General features: G+C 50.2%; 1 protein-coding gene across 4 annotated transcripts; it reads right to left on the minus strand.

Annotated features, from left to right (window-relative positions):
* Nucleotides 1-3: 3 nt before the first annotated feature.
* Nucleotides 4-14471, minus strand: TFIP11 (tuftelin interacting protein 11). 4 transcript variants are annotated; one of them, XM_032883277.1, is made up of 13 exons: nt 14375-14471; nt 12431-12648; nt 10452-10605; nt 9958-10114; nt 8382-8509; nt 6584-6736; nt 4499-5026; nt 4283-4389; nt 3488-3656; nt 2921-3164; nt 2304-2446; nt 1632-1797; nt 4-426 (listed from the first exon to the last, which is right to left on the minus strand). In XM_032883277.1, exons 2-13 carry the CDS (start codon nt 12637-12639, stop codon nt 71-73), a joined length of 2514 nt encoding a protein of 837 aa, XP_032739168.1. In that variant the 5' UTR covers nt 12640-12648; nt 14375-14471; the 3' UTR covers nt 4-70. The 4 variants fall into 4 exon arrangements, with proteins under 4 accessions (XP_032739168.1, XP_032739167.1, XP_032739169.1 ...); XM_032883276.1 differs by lacking the exon at nt 14375-14471 and adding an exon at nt 14320-14368; XM_032883278.1 differs by lacking the exon at nt 14375-14471 and adding an exon at nt 13755-13921.
* Between the last annotated feature and the right edge of the window lie 2430 nt (nt 14472-16901).

A 16901-nucleotide genomic window follows, 5' to 3' on the forward strand; every position in this document is an offset into this window, starting at 1 on the left:
AGAGGCGGTTTAAAATACCGTTTATTCATGACCATGTCCCCTCTCCGGTGCAAGGTCCAGCCTTCCCCCTCTACTTGGCCATGTCGATCAGGCTCTGCAGGGAGGTGGGCACCCAGGTCTTCTCACCCTGGACAAACACCACTCCCCGGTCGATGTAGATGACGATGCGGCCAAAGGTGTAGAGCTGCTTCCCTTCGTGTCGCTTCCCGATGACTGGCATGAAAACAATGTTGTGCTCCTCGGCCTTGGTCTCAATGAGGTCCTTAAAGTTCATGGGCACAGAGCTGGCAGCCACGCCAATGCCCCGCTGGGCCATGTTCTCAGCCTCCCGTCGCTCCTGCATGGCCTCGTACTGGAAGTCCTTCCTCCGCTCCGTGTGCGTGAGGTAGGCTATGTTCTCCCGCGCTCCGGGCTGCATGTAGGCACCTGGGAGAGCCAGAGGGGAGAGGGGTGAGGAGTGGGGTTCCAACTTCACAGGCAGCTGGGCCTCAGAGACACAAAGCACTAAGGCAGATGGCAAGCGCCTTCAGCAAGTTTAGACAGCCACCCGCAAGCATACAAAAATTGGTCTGAAGGTTTCTGGCTAATGTGTAGCAACCAGAGAGATGATTAACGTGAATTCCTGCACAAGACTGATCCTTCTAGGGCTGGAAATCTTGACAACACACGGCCTAGCCTAGTTCTGTTTTTAGCTTCTCCATAGAGGCCCCAGCCCTGGGAGAATTTAGAATGCATCTGGGGAACTCAAATAGATGTTGAAGGACAGTACAGGGCCACAATGTCCAGTGCTAAGGGAAACGGATGGGACCAGCTCTAGGAGGTGGCCCGAAGCCAGGGTGGCCGAGGGAGAGTTTCTGGAGAGTATGAAAAGGATCAGGATGACCTACTGAGGGGCCCAGGTGAGCGAGATCTGAGAAGTCTATCTGCCTCGTTCAGCAGAGTATATGTACCATGAACCTTCTCTTCATGTAACAGGCTCAAAGAACTAAAGATTCAGAAAACAGAAATTACAGTCCCAGCTGCCACTGTAGCTGTGTGACCTTGAACAAGCTCTCGGCCTTGTGGGGCTTGTCTGTGAAGCAGGGTTGGCCTGGGTACCACGGTGGCCTTTGTGTTGGGATGCGAGCACAGTGACTCACCTGGTCAGAAGCTGGGATGGGTATGAAGGGGACAGTCACCTGCCTACTTCTGAGACAACAAAGATACCACCTGCAAAGTGCTGTACAGACCAGGGCTCACTTCACCCCTCTAGGTTTTTAAGAACCTCTACAAGTAGGCATTATGACTGTTCCACAAGTAAATAAAATAGGCCAGGTGAGGAGAGGCAACTTCTAGGTGTCAGGCTGTTCCACTCAGAGAGCACACTGAGCTCTTCACAGGCGTGCCGGCGAACCCGGAAGGTGGCCCTAGAGGCAGGCTCCCCCCAGTATGAATCTGGCTGCAGTGAGACTCGGGTCGGGGCCCTGTGCCCCTCCTAGGGCCAGCAGAGATGGGCAGGGGGTCTGGTGGGGAAGAGTCCATGTTGGAGCGGACAGCCCACAGGCACCCGAAAACTCTTGCTTCTGTGTCATTTATGTGTTCAGAAACACGACGCTTGGAACAAGGAGCCCTAAAGCGGAATCCTCACTCACCAACATTGGAGGACACCGCCCTATTCATGATGTCCAATGCTTCATTAAATTTGTCCTTGACAGATGGGTGTGCCAGCACTTGGTCTGAGAACATGGACTTCCAACCCAGGTACCACTTGGTGATCTCCTCATAATTCGGACTGTTACTGAGCCAAGAGCACAGCACCTGCCAAAAAGAAACAAATCGGACATCTGCATCCACGATGGTGGCACATGGGAGCAAAGCTTTCTGTTTGTTTTGATCGTGGTCCTACAAGGAGATGTGTAGGGGATTACAGGGGCTGAACAGAAGCTTTCAGAGTATGACTCCACTCCAAGTGACTCCAAGAATTTGGAGTCCGTTTGCCAGCTAAGCTCCCTTGAATGTAAACTCACCAAACCTCAGCCCCTAAATGACAGGGCTGTGATGGTCCCCCCACAAAGGTGTGGTGTGAGGAGTGGAGAGAACCACATGAAATGCTTCACATCTGGCTCATGGCGTATGTTCAGTAAGTGGTGGCTGCTGGGATTACTGTTTATTTTTGTCCTGTGTGATAGCATTTGACAGTTACCCAGGGATCAAGCCCCTGCAGTCAGACCTGGGCAGGAAATTAAGTGTAATCCTCCCTGCCTCCATTCCCCTCCCCCACCCCCTGGGAAGCTGCCCCAAAACCACAGCAGAGCAGGGTATACCTGAAGCCACTTGGGGAAGAAGTGCTTCTCGAGCAGGCCTACCAGGCTAGACACAGAGATCATGCCTTCCCAGTCGATGACCCAGTAAAACGCATCCATGTGCTGCTGGTGGGGGTTAATGACCAATTCCCCAAGACACATCCCTGCAAAAGCAACCCAAGCTTTAAGGCAGAGTCCCAGAAGCACAGAGCAAAATCCTCATCAGAAAACACTGGCCTAAATTTGCTTTTATCTATCAGTTTTAAGTCCTTGACATGCCAGTTCTTGAAAACCCTTTTCGTCTCTAACCCAGAAACAATAAATACATATTTAAAATCAAATACCACAAAAATCTCAGAACACCGATGCCTAGCATGTTACGAGAAGCCCAAACTAGACCAATCTGGAAGCAGGAGGCCTGCGGAGCCTCAGGCTGCTGCTGTCGTCAGGATCCCAGGTACATTTATATGCCACCTCTGTGCACAAAATGGCACTTCCTGTGGTGAGGAGTACCGCGTCCTCGGCTTTCTCCTTGAGCTCCAAGCCCGTGTTTTAAGAAGCATGGATCCCTTACCGCTGGCCACAGAAACCAGGGCACCAAAGCTGCTGGACCTAATGCCCCTTCCCCATTTCCTCACCCAGCTTGGGCACTATGTTCTTGACCATGAACGCTTCCCAGGAGCCTGGGGTGAAGACATCTTTCCAGGGCTGGAGGATGAGCTTGGCAGAGGAATCGCTGGGGTGCCACTTCTGCAAGGCGCTGGACAGCTTGCTGCGGATGGGGGAGTAAAGGGGCTCCAGGCGTGCTTGCATGAGGGGCAGCCACGGGTGGACCCAGGAGTGGATGGGCACAGTGTCTGTCAGTGGGTTCCAGTTTTCCACCTGCAGAAGGTGTGGGACAAAACAGCAGTTCCACCTGCACCGTGCAGCCCACACGCCTCTGCATAACCAAACCACTACCACCAGGGCAATTGCATGGAATCTCTCAAATGGCACAAATTCTGCTTGCATTAGACAAACTGAGAAAATGAATTCCCTATTTAAACAGGAATCTGTTGGGGGTAAAGTGCCAACAAAAGGGCTGGAGTTACCCATAGGACAATCACCGTGTCAGCAGATTCTGTTCATTCCAGGCCTTCTGACGGCACTGAGGGAGTGAAGGGCCCCTGGTTACTCCAGCGGTCCCCCATGACTTGGGGCTCTACCTCTTTCTGCAGCTTGGGGAAGATGAGCTGGTCCAGGATGTTATCTAAGATCCACACGGGAATAATGTGCACCCAGCTGTCCAAAAAGTCCACCATCGGGTCACAGTTCCTTGGTTGCCACTGGGTGACAATATTTCGAACAAAAGGCATCCAGACTTCCCATATCAGCCTGTGGGAGAAAGGCAGCGGGCAGGCTAACTGCACGGACAGGTTTCAAAGCAGACCAAGTATACCACCACCAACTCTCCAGAATAAGAAAGAAAAAGGCACAGAAATGAACACAGTAAACCACCAGGCCAGTCCCCATCCTGGCCAGACCTGCACCAGCCTCATCACCCCTCACCCAGCCACCACCTGCTCATCCACAGCGTCTGGACCGCTCTGCCAGTACCCGCCTGCCTGGCAGGGCTGCTGTGGGGTCACAAGGGTCCCCTCTCCAGGGATGGCCTGCCTTCCCGCTGGAGCTGTGTGTGCAGCTGGATGACTCACCTCATGGGTCACAGCTCAAATGTCACCTCTCGGAGACCTCTGCTTCCAGTTATTCCCACTACCCCAAACGGGCGTGTCCTTTCTGTTTATCATCCCTGGCCTTGTCTGTCTGCTTCTTTATCCTCCACCTGCTTTTCACACTCTCTGCAGGCTGAGGCTGTCTGCCTCAACCCCATGGCAAGCCCGGCGCCCGGCCTGTGCATGACGCTCACGGGCGCAGGGTGGACAAGTACACAGAAACCCCTAGAGCAGGGCCACTCCTCACCCTCCCCAGTGGCATCTTCCTCCCGGTTCCCACGTGACTACCTGTGAAAGGCGTCTGCCGACAGGTCCTGCCCACCATGGGATAAGAGCTGGTCATTCTCCAGGAGACTCTTCCACTTGGAGATCACCTCGGTGCCATAAGTGCAGTCCTAGAGAGAGATGCAGCCATGATTCAGCCACCCTGCCCGGTGCAGCCTCTCTAGGCCCAGGCCCCCACCGCGGGCAGGAGCAGAGAGGCAAATCTCGCCAGCCGCTCACCTTCAGCGGGTCCCACTCCTTGAAGTACTCCTTCATGAGTGGGTAGACAATGGCCACGGCCAGGTCCACACGGTCAGACATCCTGTACTCCTCGTAGTACTTGTCTTGCAGGGTCTCAAAGACGCGGGCGCACTCGTCTAGGGTGAGGGGGTCGCTGCAGCCGGGCTGCAGACGCCGCTCGCACTCCTCTACCATCTCGAGGACCTTGCTGAGGTTGGCAATGACCCGCTCCTCGTGCTCTAGGACCTCTGACATCTTCTCCAGCTCATGCGACAGGTTGACCACCATGTCCCGCTCATACTGCAGCTGCCGGTCACTCTGGATGATCTCCTGCTCTGTGAGGTCGATGAGCAGCTGCAGGTTGTGCTCCAGCTCAGGCAGCGCGAAGCCCGGAGTCTTGGCCTCTTTGCCAGGCTGTGGAGGCTGCTGGGACTGCAGCGGCAGCCCGTCATCAGGCACATTGTGCTTATGGCTGATCTGGCTATAGCTGTAGTAGACCTTCTGCTCCCGGCCGGTCATGTCGATGACCTGGGAGGTGGCAGCGGGGTAGGGGATGAGGGAGGGAGGTCAGCACATGCCATCCCTGCCCTGTGAGAACACACCTTGGGAGGGCAGGATGCAGGTGTGCACGAGCCCTGCTATGGCAGAGCCGGGGGGTGGGGGATCCCTGCAGGAGGGTCAAGAGATGGGACCACTGGATGCAGCCAGCACTTCCAGACATGTCCCTCAGGAGCACACTACTCAGCTGAGAAGAAAATCTAGGTCTATGTCAAGGGAGAGGCTGCACTGACCAAAGCTGGTAATGAAACAGCTAATGTGGTCAAACTGTCATGCTGTGGTACAAGAAAAACGCGTTATTTAAGCAAAGGGACCTAGAAGGATGTGCATCGAGGTGTTAAAACTGGTCATCCATTGGAAGGAAGGAAAATAGTATTTCTGCCACTGTGTTTTCTAATTGCCTAAATGGTACCACATGGTGCTCTGTGGTAAGAAGTTGTTTTTTGATTTAGAAACAAAATGACACACCAGAAAACAATGACTGGACAAGGCAACTTAGAAAAGGAGCATTTCAAGAAAACAGGAAAAGTGGACTCTAAAGCGTACTGAGACACAGCCATCCATCAGCCCTGGAAGTAAAAGTGTCAGCCAAGAACCATGTGCATTAGAATCAGGTGGAAAAAAATAAACACAGAACTTCCCAGGCCCTGTCTGTACGTACTGACTGCAAATCTCTGGCTAGGGGCTGCGTAGCTGCGTGGCTTCCCAGTCCTCCCTGCTGGGAATCTGATACACAACACTCCGGCAGCTGAGAACACCGCTCTCTCTCTCTCTCTCTCACACACACATACATACACACACACTGTCCTACGCCAGACTACAACAGACAACTGTCACCCTTATTCTCTGGCTACCTAGGGGAGTGACAGAAAACCCAGGACTATGTGCATGTAACAGCAGCTGAAAATTGAATCAGTTTTTAAAACTGAAAATACTGGTATGCCCCAAGGGCGCTCTCTGGCACTTCTAGTCACAGTCTGAGTTAGTGCACCCTTTCAAGTATTCAAGAGCCTTAAAAAGCTTCCTATTTTTAACCTGGTGATTCAACTTCTAAGAATCTATCCTTAGAAAATGTCTGAAATACAGCCAAAACTTTATATACAAGATAGCTCCAAACCAAACCAGAAAACAGCTAAAGGTTTAGTCACACAGGTAGGACCAAATAATCTAGTACTTCATTCTCTGGAACTACACACTCCCTAAAAAACCATCTTCACACTGCATTTATAATCATGGAAATGTTATTAAGCTCACGGCCTGTCACTTCAGGAAGAAGGGGTCACTGTCTGTCTCCCATACCATGAGTGCACCATCAGGAGCGCCCAGCCTTTGGAATGCAGAAGCTCTCCCTGGGCATGGGAGTGCAGGGAATGGGAGCACACCACTGCCCAGTGAGGAAAAAAAAGAAAAGCATAGACAGAAGATTCAACATGACCTGAGAGAATGTTCAGTGACTGACCTGACTTGGGTGTGGGGTACTTGTGTTTCCCAGGGCCCATCCTGGACCAGAACCAAGGGCTCCCTTACCTTGACCTGAGAAAGCTCCTTCTGGGGGGCAGCAAGCTTCTTACTAATCCTGCCCTTGGCCTTCAACTCTTCCACTGTCTTGTAGGAGTATTTGGGCTTCTTCTTACTTCCGCTGGGGTCTTTCCTCCATTGGCTCAGCTCCTTCTGAAACTCCTAAAGCAGAGGGAGGTGGTCAAACAACAAAGGCCACTTTTTACAGCAGGTGGGGCTGCAGAGACCACTCACAGATGGGCCTTCCTTCCTCGGCTTTGTTATTCTGTGCGAGGACTAAGGAAGGGCGGTTAGAGATTTGCTAGGTGTACTCTTAGATTTACACAAGGTTCTGTGCTAAGCAGTGTGTGTGCATGATACTAAACCATCTCCTGAGACTCCCCAACACCCAGCTTCTCTTACAAATGAGAGGGTTCAGAAAGCAGGTACCTCAGACTGGAAAGAGGAACACCCAGACAAAGGCCCCACTTACGGCGCATCTACTGTGGGCTGGCACTACATTAGTTTTAAATTTACCTCGTGTAAAACTTAGAAAACAATATAAAGGATTTTTTTTAAAGTATGCAAATCCTTGCTTTTTTTTTTTTTTTAAGATTTTATTTACTTATTTGACAGAGAAAGACAGCGAGAGAAAGAACAAGCAGTAGGAGTAGCAGAGGGAGAAGCAGGCTTCCCACTGAACAAGGAGCCTGATGCGGGACTCAATCCCAGGACCCTGGGACGATGACTCGAGCTGAAGGCAGATGCTTAACAACTGAGCCACCTGGGCACCCCCAAAACCTTGGTTCTAATTTAAAATGAAGGTAGATAAGCAGGATCCTGAGTCTTAAGGTGAAGATACCTTTTGAAAAGACAAAATTTTTCTGTAGGAAGATCTGCAGTAGAGAAGACAACTTGGTCTGAGGGCAGTAGAGTCCAGCCCACCGAAGTGGGTTTTATGCTTGTTATTCTGTTTTCCTCACACTGGTTTAAAATTCTTACTTTTTTTCCTAAAAACAATCTGGACTTCTACTTCAGGAAAATCCAAAGATCAAGCAATACTGAGCCCACATTTACAGCAACAGTTGCCTGGAGCTGAACAGACAGCCAGGCCCTCGCCTGTCCACCTCGGGCCCCGCCACTCCTCCCTGCCTCAAACCTGGCTCACCTACTCATGTCTGCCATGGGCCTGGGGCACCTGCCTCCCAGAAGCCCCCACTCGGAGGAGGCACCCCCATTCGATCACACATTAGCAGGAGAGGCTCCGTGACAAGAACAGTGACCACATGCATCTGCAGCCTCCTGCTTTCCCTCGTAAATGCAAAGGGGGAAGTCCTCTCACTCAGGAGAGCTGGCCCCTGCTGTTCCCAGAGCAGAGTGACAACCAGCTTACGGCGGGCTCCGTGCCATGTGAGACGAAAGCCGTCCCGCCATAGCCGTCTCCGTGGCCTCTGCCATTAGGCTCGGAGCTTCTTGCTCAGCCTCCTCTGACTGGTCCCACACCTGCTGCCTTCTGCCATGCGTCCGCAGATGGTGTCCTTGCCCAGGAGAGCTTCCCTGACCACCCTATTTAAGTAGGTCACCCCCACCCCCAATTACTTCCTACACTGGCACGTCTCAGCACACCCTGCTCTCACTAACCACACTGCAGCTGCTTCCTGGCTCTGGCCTCGAAACCACTCCTCGCGGTACAGCCCGCTGCCAGCACAGGGCCCGACACAGAGACAAAGACACCTGAAGGCCAACGGGATGAATGAACAAATGCACGAACCAACCACGGTCAGAAATGGCAGGCACCACCCGCCCGTGACTCCCAACTTCTGGTTACCTCTTCTGCTTCTTCTTCGGAGTCAACCACAGGGAAGTCTTGCAGGGACTGAGTGGTCCGCTCTGAGCCATAAGCTCCCACGGCACCTTTTCCCTTTCTCTGCTTGGCTTCGATGGGGTTAATGATACCTGACAAATTTCAGGAAAAGATAAACAACTTCAGATCACAGCAATTCCTGTATTTGGACAAGCCACTCAGTGGACCCGCCCTTCCTTAGACCTGGCACAGAATAACACAGCCGAGGAAGGAAGGCCTGTCTCTGCCCCTGGAAGAAGTTCAGGTTCCGTGGGATTTGGAATTGCTAAGCATGTATGGGGCTCACAACAGGCTGCTGACATTAGGTTATTGATGTCCTAAACACAGATTTTTCATTTCCACTTAGACTCTTTTGTTTGTTTTGGTATACTGGGAGAAAAGAGAACTGTTCATATGTAACTGGGAACTCTGGGATGCCAAATTCTACAGTTTGGAGGAGGGCTCTGTAAGATGAGTGAATCAGTCAGAGTTTATTGACTGCATGAAGGGAGGTGATGCAAGAGCCCCTCCTTTTCACTCGGTAGCTCCCGTCTCCCAGACTTCAACTGCTCTGCGGCTCCTGGAAGCCTTGGAAATAACTGTCTTCTTCTAAGTGTTTAGAGACAGGACTACGGCGTTTCAGTGAGGACTGCCCACCTGCCCCTCCACATAGTTCTGGAGCAATCTCGATTTAGGAAAGTCCCTCATTCTCTTTCCAGGTCACCATCTCCAGCTCCACGGAGGTTCTCGGACTTTCCCTACACCTAATGTGTTCAACGCATACCCGGGGTGGAATTTGCATTAGGGGCACTATTACTGTTTGCAGCCACTTGGTGACGACTCATGGGAAACAAGTCAAGGAGAGAGCAAGGTTCCATGGGAAGAAGCCAAGTGCTCAGTCTGTGTGGCTTCAGTATCAAGGAGCCAGGGATGTGTGAGCAAAAATGTGTGGACGAGGCCTGGCGACAGAAGACAGGCTGCTGAGCACTGACAGGAGGCTCCGATGCGGATTTGCTCAGCCAGGTTTCCGATCTCTAGGACTGAAAAAGCCACACATGGTGTTTCACTGCTATTCCCGAAAAACAAATAACTGAGCAGGGATGGCCAGCTCCTGAGTCTCCAGGGCCCAGGACAACTTGTGCTGGGAAGTGTGCAGGGACAGAAGACAACAGGGAGTGGTGGAGGGACAAGCACTGTCCTCGGCAGCTAAGACCCACTCCAGCAGGCAAAATCGGAAATCTGAAGTAAAATTATCTTATTTATAAATACTGGCAACAAACTCGTTTGTTAACAAACACTGGACAGGTCCAAAAGAAGCCTATCAGTTTGAGCCCTGTCTGAGCATTCTTCTATAAAGCCTAAGCCTCATTCTCCTGCAGAAAAAGTGTTTTATTGGAGTGTGGTAATGCAGACAGCTGAGGAGCACAGCTGTCTAGTGCGGGTGGAACAAGCTGCAGAGTTCAAGTACTCTGAAGAGAGAAAAAGCAAGGCAACCCCAAATCACTCCTCTTTATTCCGCCTCGCCGCCCTCCTGCCCAGCTGCCAGGTGCTGGTGCCCTACCTTGTGCGTTCTTCCCGAGGCCCCTGCCAGGGACATAGCCCATTTTCTGAAGAAGCTTCTGTCCAATGCCTTTTGTGTGTCTTTCCCAGCTGCCAAAATCCATGAAAGACTTGGTTCCTCCTGCAAAGCCTTTCTGGCTGGGTTTAAAATTGCCACCCTGAGCAGAAAAAAAAAAAAAAACAACCCAAAGTTTAGTTGATGGAAAAAGAAAAAGAAGAAAAAACCTAAAAAAGCAAGCTTGGATGATGGGGAAAGGGTCTGGCAGTCAGAGCATCGTGAAAAGCGTCATATGAACCAAAAACAGATCTGTGCCATGTGTTATGAAAGCAGAGACTGCACTACCCACTTCCCACCTCAGAGGAACCCACCACCATGAGGAGAAACCCACCCAACCGGCCTCTGCTGAGCACCCCCTCACCACCCATAGGAAGGGCTTGGGCTGCATAACCTCCCAAGGCAATTATGAAAGTCGCAAGCCTAAGATGAAGAGCTACCGTCTTTAACTTCTTGGGTCCAAAATCCTTGGGAAAGTCATCCTGCTTAACAGGCTTCTCTTCATCTTCCGAATCTTCCAGCTCAGCCTCCTCTGCTGCCCCTTTCTTGAGGCCTGCACTGATGAAGTTGACTGGCGCGGAGTAGTCACGGGCCCTGTGGGTAAACACACGGCCCCCAGGGCCCTCATGCAAACTCTGCTAGCCTGAGAAGCCCTTAGAGGGGACCTCCAGATCCATTTTAAAAGAGCAACACATTCACTTATACCAAAAGGGCCCCAGATCTAGCTTCCTGTAATCACGGAACATTGTTGCCTGATGTGTTCAAGTCAACCATACAGCTGAAGAGTTACCCTGTCAGTGCAGCGTTGATTAAAAATGCAAAATATCATCTTAAACAGTGTATTGATTATGTCTCAATGAAAGTGAAAGGGAAAAATGCAAAATATGATATGCTAATGCAACTTTCCTTTTACGTGTTTCAAAATTAACTTACTTTAAAAAAGCATGTGTTTTGGACCCTATTTCATGTATAAAAACCAGGCAAGAAAGAAATTCTGATAAATAAAAATCATTAAACACAATAAAAGAAACTGTGTGAGTTGAAAGTATATTAACAATTATAATGGCCAAATTCTTAGAAAAATTTCAAGTCCATTACCTTTATTGGTATATGAAAACTAAAGTAAAATACCTAAAAAATTAACTCTGTGAAGTGGAGAGTAATGATGCTGACCACGACCATCCCAAGAACAGTACTTAAAATGGCATAAACCTTGGTTCCCTTTATACAATGACCAACTTGTCTTTAAACACCCCACAGCAGTAAGAGAACTGAGGATTGTTTCCTAAAAGATGCTATGTAACTTAGGGACTAAGAGCCCAAACTCAGGAGTCAGATTCTCCTAGCCTGGCTGTGTGCCTTTTGCCTCAGTTTCTTAATCTGTAAAATGTGATTATAATAATGGTATTTTTCTCACAAGGTAAAGGACACCGAGCATGTAAAGCGCGCAGAACAAGTAAGGGGCCAGCAAACGTTGGCTGTTTATTCGCTTAGGATTCCGTAATTCTTGACCTCTGATCCTTTTATCATCCATTTGTAGGTTTCCTTGCCAGATGAGAAGGGGCTGAGCCGATCTCCATACTCTTTCTCCCCAACCTCCTTCGTGAAAAAGGCATAGTCTCCATGGGCTTGAGCCTATAGGCCACAGATGGGACTGGGAGACAAACCCAAACTCGCTACATGCTCCAGTCAAGTGAGCTGTGGCCAGTGCACACACGACTCACACTGAAGAGGAAGACTACCCGCCCGAATCCTCATCTCCCTGCCGCCACCCCTGCAGGGACCCTGTCTGTCTCACAGAGCTCCCTCTTCCACTGGAGCTCCATGCCAACTCTGCACAACTCTCCAGACATAACTGCTACCCACATCATCTGCCCTCTACCACAGCCCCAGGGGCCTCTTCTTAAACCATGCTCCCTCTCCCTCTCCACTCCAGCCTGCAGAACCTTCTGTCTCCTTGTGGACACCTGCTACCTCCCCTTAAGAGCCTCTGCAGACTCATGCCTCTCCAACCCCCTTGTTACCTTCAAGGGCAGCTTCTCTAAAGAAATCTTCCCTTGCCTCCCAGAAAAGGTCCAACTCTCTCCCTTGGGTCCTAAGTCAATTACAGACGTCCACTGTGGGAACTGTCGATGAATGCCTGTCTCCATGCTCTAGTGTCTGGGCTCCCAGAAGCCAAGGAATGGGAGTATAAGACCTAATACGTATAACTGTTCATTAAACACCAAAAGATGGTTAAATCAGCAGAAGAGCAGCACTCCAACCAAACAGGAAGCTGGGCCCCCTAGCTAATGTTGTAGCAGTGGGACTCAGTTAGGCTAGGAGAGTAGTGTATTTAGTGGGGTATCTGCCCAAACCCCTCTCCATCTTCCCCACCTTCCCTAAAGCAAGAGGGAAGCAGCTCCATGCGGGCCAGTACCGTTTGCCTCCAAAGCTTGGCCTCTCTTCATCTGAGTCTCTCTCTGCCCACACTCCATAGGTGGCCTCTTCCTTGGTCTGCCAGTGGCGCTGCCGGTTGGGGTTAAATTCATTCTGGAGATCCCAGTCGGTGATCTCAAAATTCTCCCGCTCATCATCATCGTCATCCACATGGCCTTCCCCATCCCGGTACAGGTGGGACAGTGACATGGCCAGTCACTAAAGAAAGGAATAAAAAAGGCATGCATAGTCTGTGGTAGTCCGGGGGGAGCAGCAGTAGGTCCCCGCTCCTTGCTCCCTTCGAAACTCCTCCAAACTAAAGTCCATTAAAATCAGTTACATTCCAATAAAGCAGATAGAAAAAAACATATTTTAGAAAACAAACACTATTTAAACAGGTGGTACAAACGACCAGTCCCAACAATAGGTGACTCCTAAGCATCTATTTCTCTGTCCTGGTCAATGTCTTAAAACTTCACACACACTCACATGTATATAAATCACATGAAAATAACCAAGCACATTATTCTATTTATTATTGCCTCAGAAACAGGGTGGGCATCTTCCCGGATCCCAGATTTTGTTGTTTGTATTAATCTGGACCCTCGGCAGCCCCAGGAGTGACTGTTTTTAGAATATGCCTTCTGAAATATATTACTTGGTGAGACCCTAAGACTTAAAGTTTTCCTTGCGAAACATGAACCCCTCTTGAAGGCAGCAGTAATTATAAACACTACTTTAACAGACATCCATGTATTGCCATGGAGTATTAAGCTCCCGGTAGCTGGGAAATGAGATTCAGCTGTCTCTTTCTTAAGCAGATTAACTAGATCATTACCCTCTGAGAATGCCTGTGAGCCAACCTAATTGAGATGCTGCTTAAAAAACACCTAGTTCAGGGGTACCTGGGTGGCTCAGTGGGTTAAGCGTCTGCCTTAGGCTTGGGTCATGATCGCAGGGCCCTGGGATGGAGCCCCACATCAGGCTGCTCAGCAGGGAGTCTGCTTCTTCTTCTTCCTCTGCCCCTTCCTCCCCTGACTTGTGTTCTCTCACAAAATCTTTTTTAATTAAGTAAAAAATACTTAGAACAAAAACGCTCAAGGAACAGTAGCTGTGACTGTAGCCCCAGAATTAAATTCATCATCATTACTATTACTGGATTAGGGAAGGAACAAAGTACTGCTAAAATCACAGCCTGAGTTCAAATCCCAGCTCTACCACATACTCAGTGAGTGTTTAAGTATTACATACACACGAAGTGCCAAGCATGGTGCACTGCGCGACAATACTTTCAATATGTGAGGGTGACTGTGATTCTTACCTACCAGCTGCTTGCTGCAAGCAGCCTTCAGGGACAAGGAGTTCACTACCTCCGATCGGTTCTGTCACAAAGTTCTCCCTGCTTATTCCACTCACTGGCACAGTGGTTGGGTGCAGCTGGTCCCAAACTCAACCAACAGTGGAAAGGACGGAAATGTTCTCAAAGGAGGTACGGAGTCAATAATCCCGCTGCCTCCTTGGACACCCTAATAACCGATGGGTTACTAGGCGTTACAGAGCCTTTGGCACACAGCAGTACGCACGTCGTGGGTCAGAGCAGTACGAAGTATTTGCCAGACCCTTAGGGCTGAGAAGCTAACGTAAGCATCTAGTCACCTCTAGGACGGGGGTAGTGTTAGCGTTCCCATGGTTCAGATAAGAAAAACGACGCTCAGGGAAGTCGGACAACTTACCCTAGCGTAGAACCTACGCTACGCCAGCAGCGCGCGAAAGCATGGGGGGCTGGAAGCCAGGCTTCGTGGCGGGGCTCGGTGGGTCCCTCGCACTCACTCCGACTGCCGCGGACCCACGCACACACCCCGTCTCTTCCCGCACCCCGGCCCCACTCACCTCCCCCGGGTCCCGCAGACCAAACACAGCTACTGGTTCAGGGAGAGTAACTTACCGCTCCAGGGGCCGGAACCCGGATATGTCTAGGATGGCGCGCCGGAAATGACGTATAGGTAGCGGAAAGGGCGCGCTGGTTGCCACAGCAGCAACGGAAGGCTTGAGCGTTCTAGAGGGGCGGGGCGGAGATGCGAGAAAGGAGGTGGGATTTTCAGGGCATCGGACGGGTGGAAGTGTATTTCCTGGCCTGACCGACCTCCCTACTGCGCCCTCTAGGTGTGGACGATGCCAAGCCACGTTAGCAGGAGTGGTCTATTTTGCCAGCCTGAGATTCAAAATCTGTAAAATGGGGATATAGGACTGGCTCACTGGGTCGTCGTGAGGAATAGCGTGAGGCTGTAGTGGGGCCGGGACCTGGCCTGCCAGCGGGAATAATGGAAGTCAAGACGGCCCCTGTATCTTTGGGGTCCTTTAGTATAAGCACCATCGTGGGCACAGAGCAGTTGCCTTCTCGGAAGCTTGACAGAGTGAGTGCAGGAACGAACGGGCAGGCTCTAGAGGTCCCAGGTATTCCCTCCAGGAAATCTTTCCCTTCTCTTCTTTTCCAACCAGTTGGTTAATACATTCATTCATCTTCTGATCTAATAGATGTGGAGGGAGCACCTCCTGTGTGCTAGGCTCAAGGGATGCAATGAAGGAAGCAGGTACCTGCCCTCCAGGAAATCCCTGGCTGCCTTGGGACTCTGTAAGCACAGGGGCTATACCGTTCCCATGTCAGCTCTGCCACTTACAGCTGTGGGCCTCAAGCAAGCCACTGCATCTCTGGAAGCCTCCGTCTCCTCTTTTGCAAAATGGTTGAGGATCCAGTGAGATAAAATATGTAAGCTGTTCCAACTGTACCTGCCACACCGTAGGTGCTTAGGAAATGTTAGCTGTCAATGTTCGCTTATGTTCTTTCTCATTCTCCTCCATGTGATGGAAAGATTCAAGAGGCGATTGTTAGAATTGCCCTGGACTTCTAGTCAAAGATATGCATCTAACTTCCCATCGTTATTAACGAATCAAGAACCTACATACAGGAAGCCAATTAATGGCCATCTTCATGAGACAGGCACTGTGACTTCATGGTCTCTGTATCCCCACTGACATGCAGTGTCACCATGCCTGACACACAGTATGTACTCAGGAAAGAAATTAGAAGGTGAGGTTTCATACAAGACAAGGCTGAGCGGAGAGAGTTTAGCAGACTAAGAGCTCCACCAGGGAGCAGAGTGAGGACAAACAAGGAGACAAGATAAACCCTTTTGAGTCTGGGCCTGGAAATGTATATGCATCTGTTTATAGGTCAAAGCCAAAAATAGGAGGAGGCTTGGCTTTTCTGTAGCTCTCTCCCTAGCTTTACAGCCGATGTGGCGGAGCTGCGGTTATTCTCATCACCAGGGACTGAGGCTCGTGGATTTGCTTCACCAAATGGCCCCACAGTGTGGCTTCTGGAGAGGGGTGCCTTGTGGACTGCGGTGGGGTCACTAACAGTACAGGCTCTGATCACATGATCAGAGTGCGCATGCCCAACAACAGGACAGTGGTCATCACGTGATACGACGTGATAGGATGTCCAGAGATCCTAGCATCACTCCTGTGATGTTCCTGTCAAAGACGCATAACTGGGGTGGAATCATGAGGGTATCTAAGACAAATCCAAATAAAGAGACACTCTACCAAACTGGCCTGTGATCTTCAAAGGTGCCCAAGTCATGAAAATCAAAGACAGACCCTGGAAGTGCTCCAGACGGAAGGAGTCTAAGGACACATGACAGCTAAATGCAACACATGATTCTGAACTAGACCTTTTTGCTATAAAGGAAGTTATGGGGATGACTGGCAAAATTTAAATGTGGTCTGAGGTTTCCATGGTAGTGATGTGTCGATGTTAATCTTCTGATTTTGCTGGGTGTCCTGTGGTTACATTGGAAAATATTTTCATTTGCTGGAAATATTTGCTGGGGGTGGGGTGGGGTGGGTGATAGGGCATCAAGTAGGCAACTTAGTCTCAAATTATTAAGGGGAAAAAAAGGTTCTCTTTGTACTTAGAATTTTTTTTAAGATTTTATTTATTTGAGAGAGAGAGGAAGCACAAGCCAGGGGAGGGGCAGAGGAAGGAGAAGCAAGAAGCAGACTCTCTGCTGAGCTCAGAGCCTGATGTAGGACTCAATCTCAGGACCCTGTGATCATGACTTGAGCCAAAGCAGAGGCTTAACGACTGAACCACCCAGCCGCCCCTAGAATTATTTTTTTAATGAAGTTATTGGAGTAAAACCTTAGGGATCCAAGTCATTTTGCTCCTTCCTTGATGTAGGTAGCTTCACCTCACTGCACCTCAGTTTCCCCACCGGCAAAATAGGGATTATGACAGTAGTGCTCTAAAAGGGTAGGGGGGTGGCTGAGGAATGGATCTAAAGATGCCAGCCATAGTAGGACTAGTAAGAGCTTACTTAGTAAATGATTATGGCTGTTTACATTTGAAAGACCCAAACTCACACCTCTGCATGAGAGGGCTCTCAGCCTCAAACATCAGTGGTTTCTCA

Source organism: Lontra canadensis, unplaced genomic scaffold (genome assembly GCF_010015895.1).
Source record: "Lontra canadensis isolate GAN:19392208 unplaced genomic scaffold, GSC_riverotter_1.0 scaffold87, whole genome shotgun sequence".
NCBI classification, from domain to species: Eukaryota; Metazoa; Chordata; class Mammalia; order Carnivora; family Mustelidae; genus Lontra; species Lontra canadensis.

Coding starts and splice junctions, on each gene's coding strand:
- TFIP11 (XM_032883277.1), bottom strand. CDS start 12,639: ATGTCACTGTCCCACCTGTACCGGGATGGGGAAGGCCATGTGGATGAC. Junction 6,737..8,381: donor CCGAAGAAGAAGCAGAAGAG/GTAACCAGAAGT, acceptor CCTCTGCTTTAG/GAGTTTCAGAAGGAGCTGAG. Junction 3,165..3,487: donor TCCCCAAGCTGCAGAAAGAG/GTAGAGCCCCAA, acceptor CACCTTCTGCAG/GTGGAAAACTGGAACCCACT.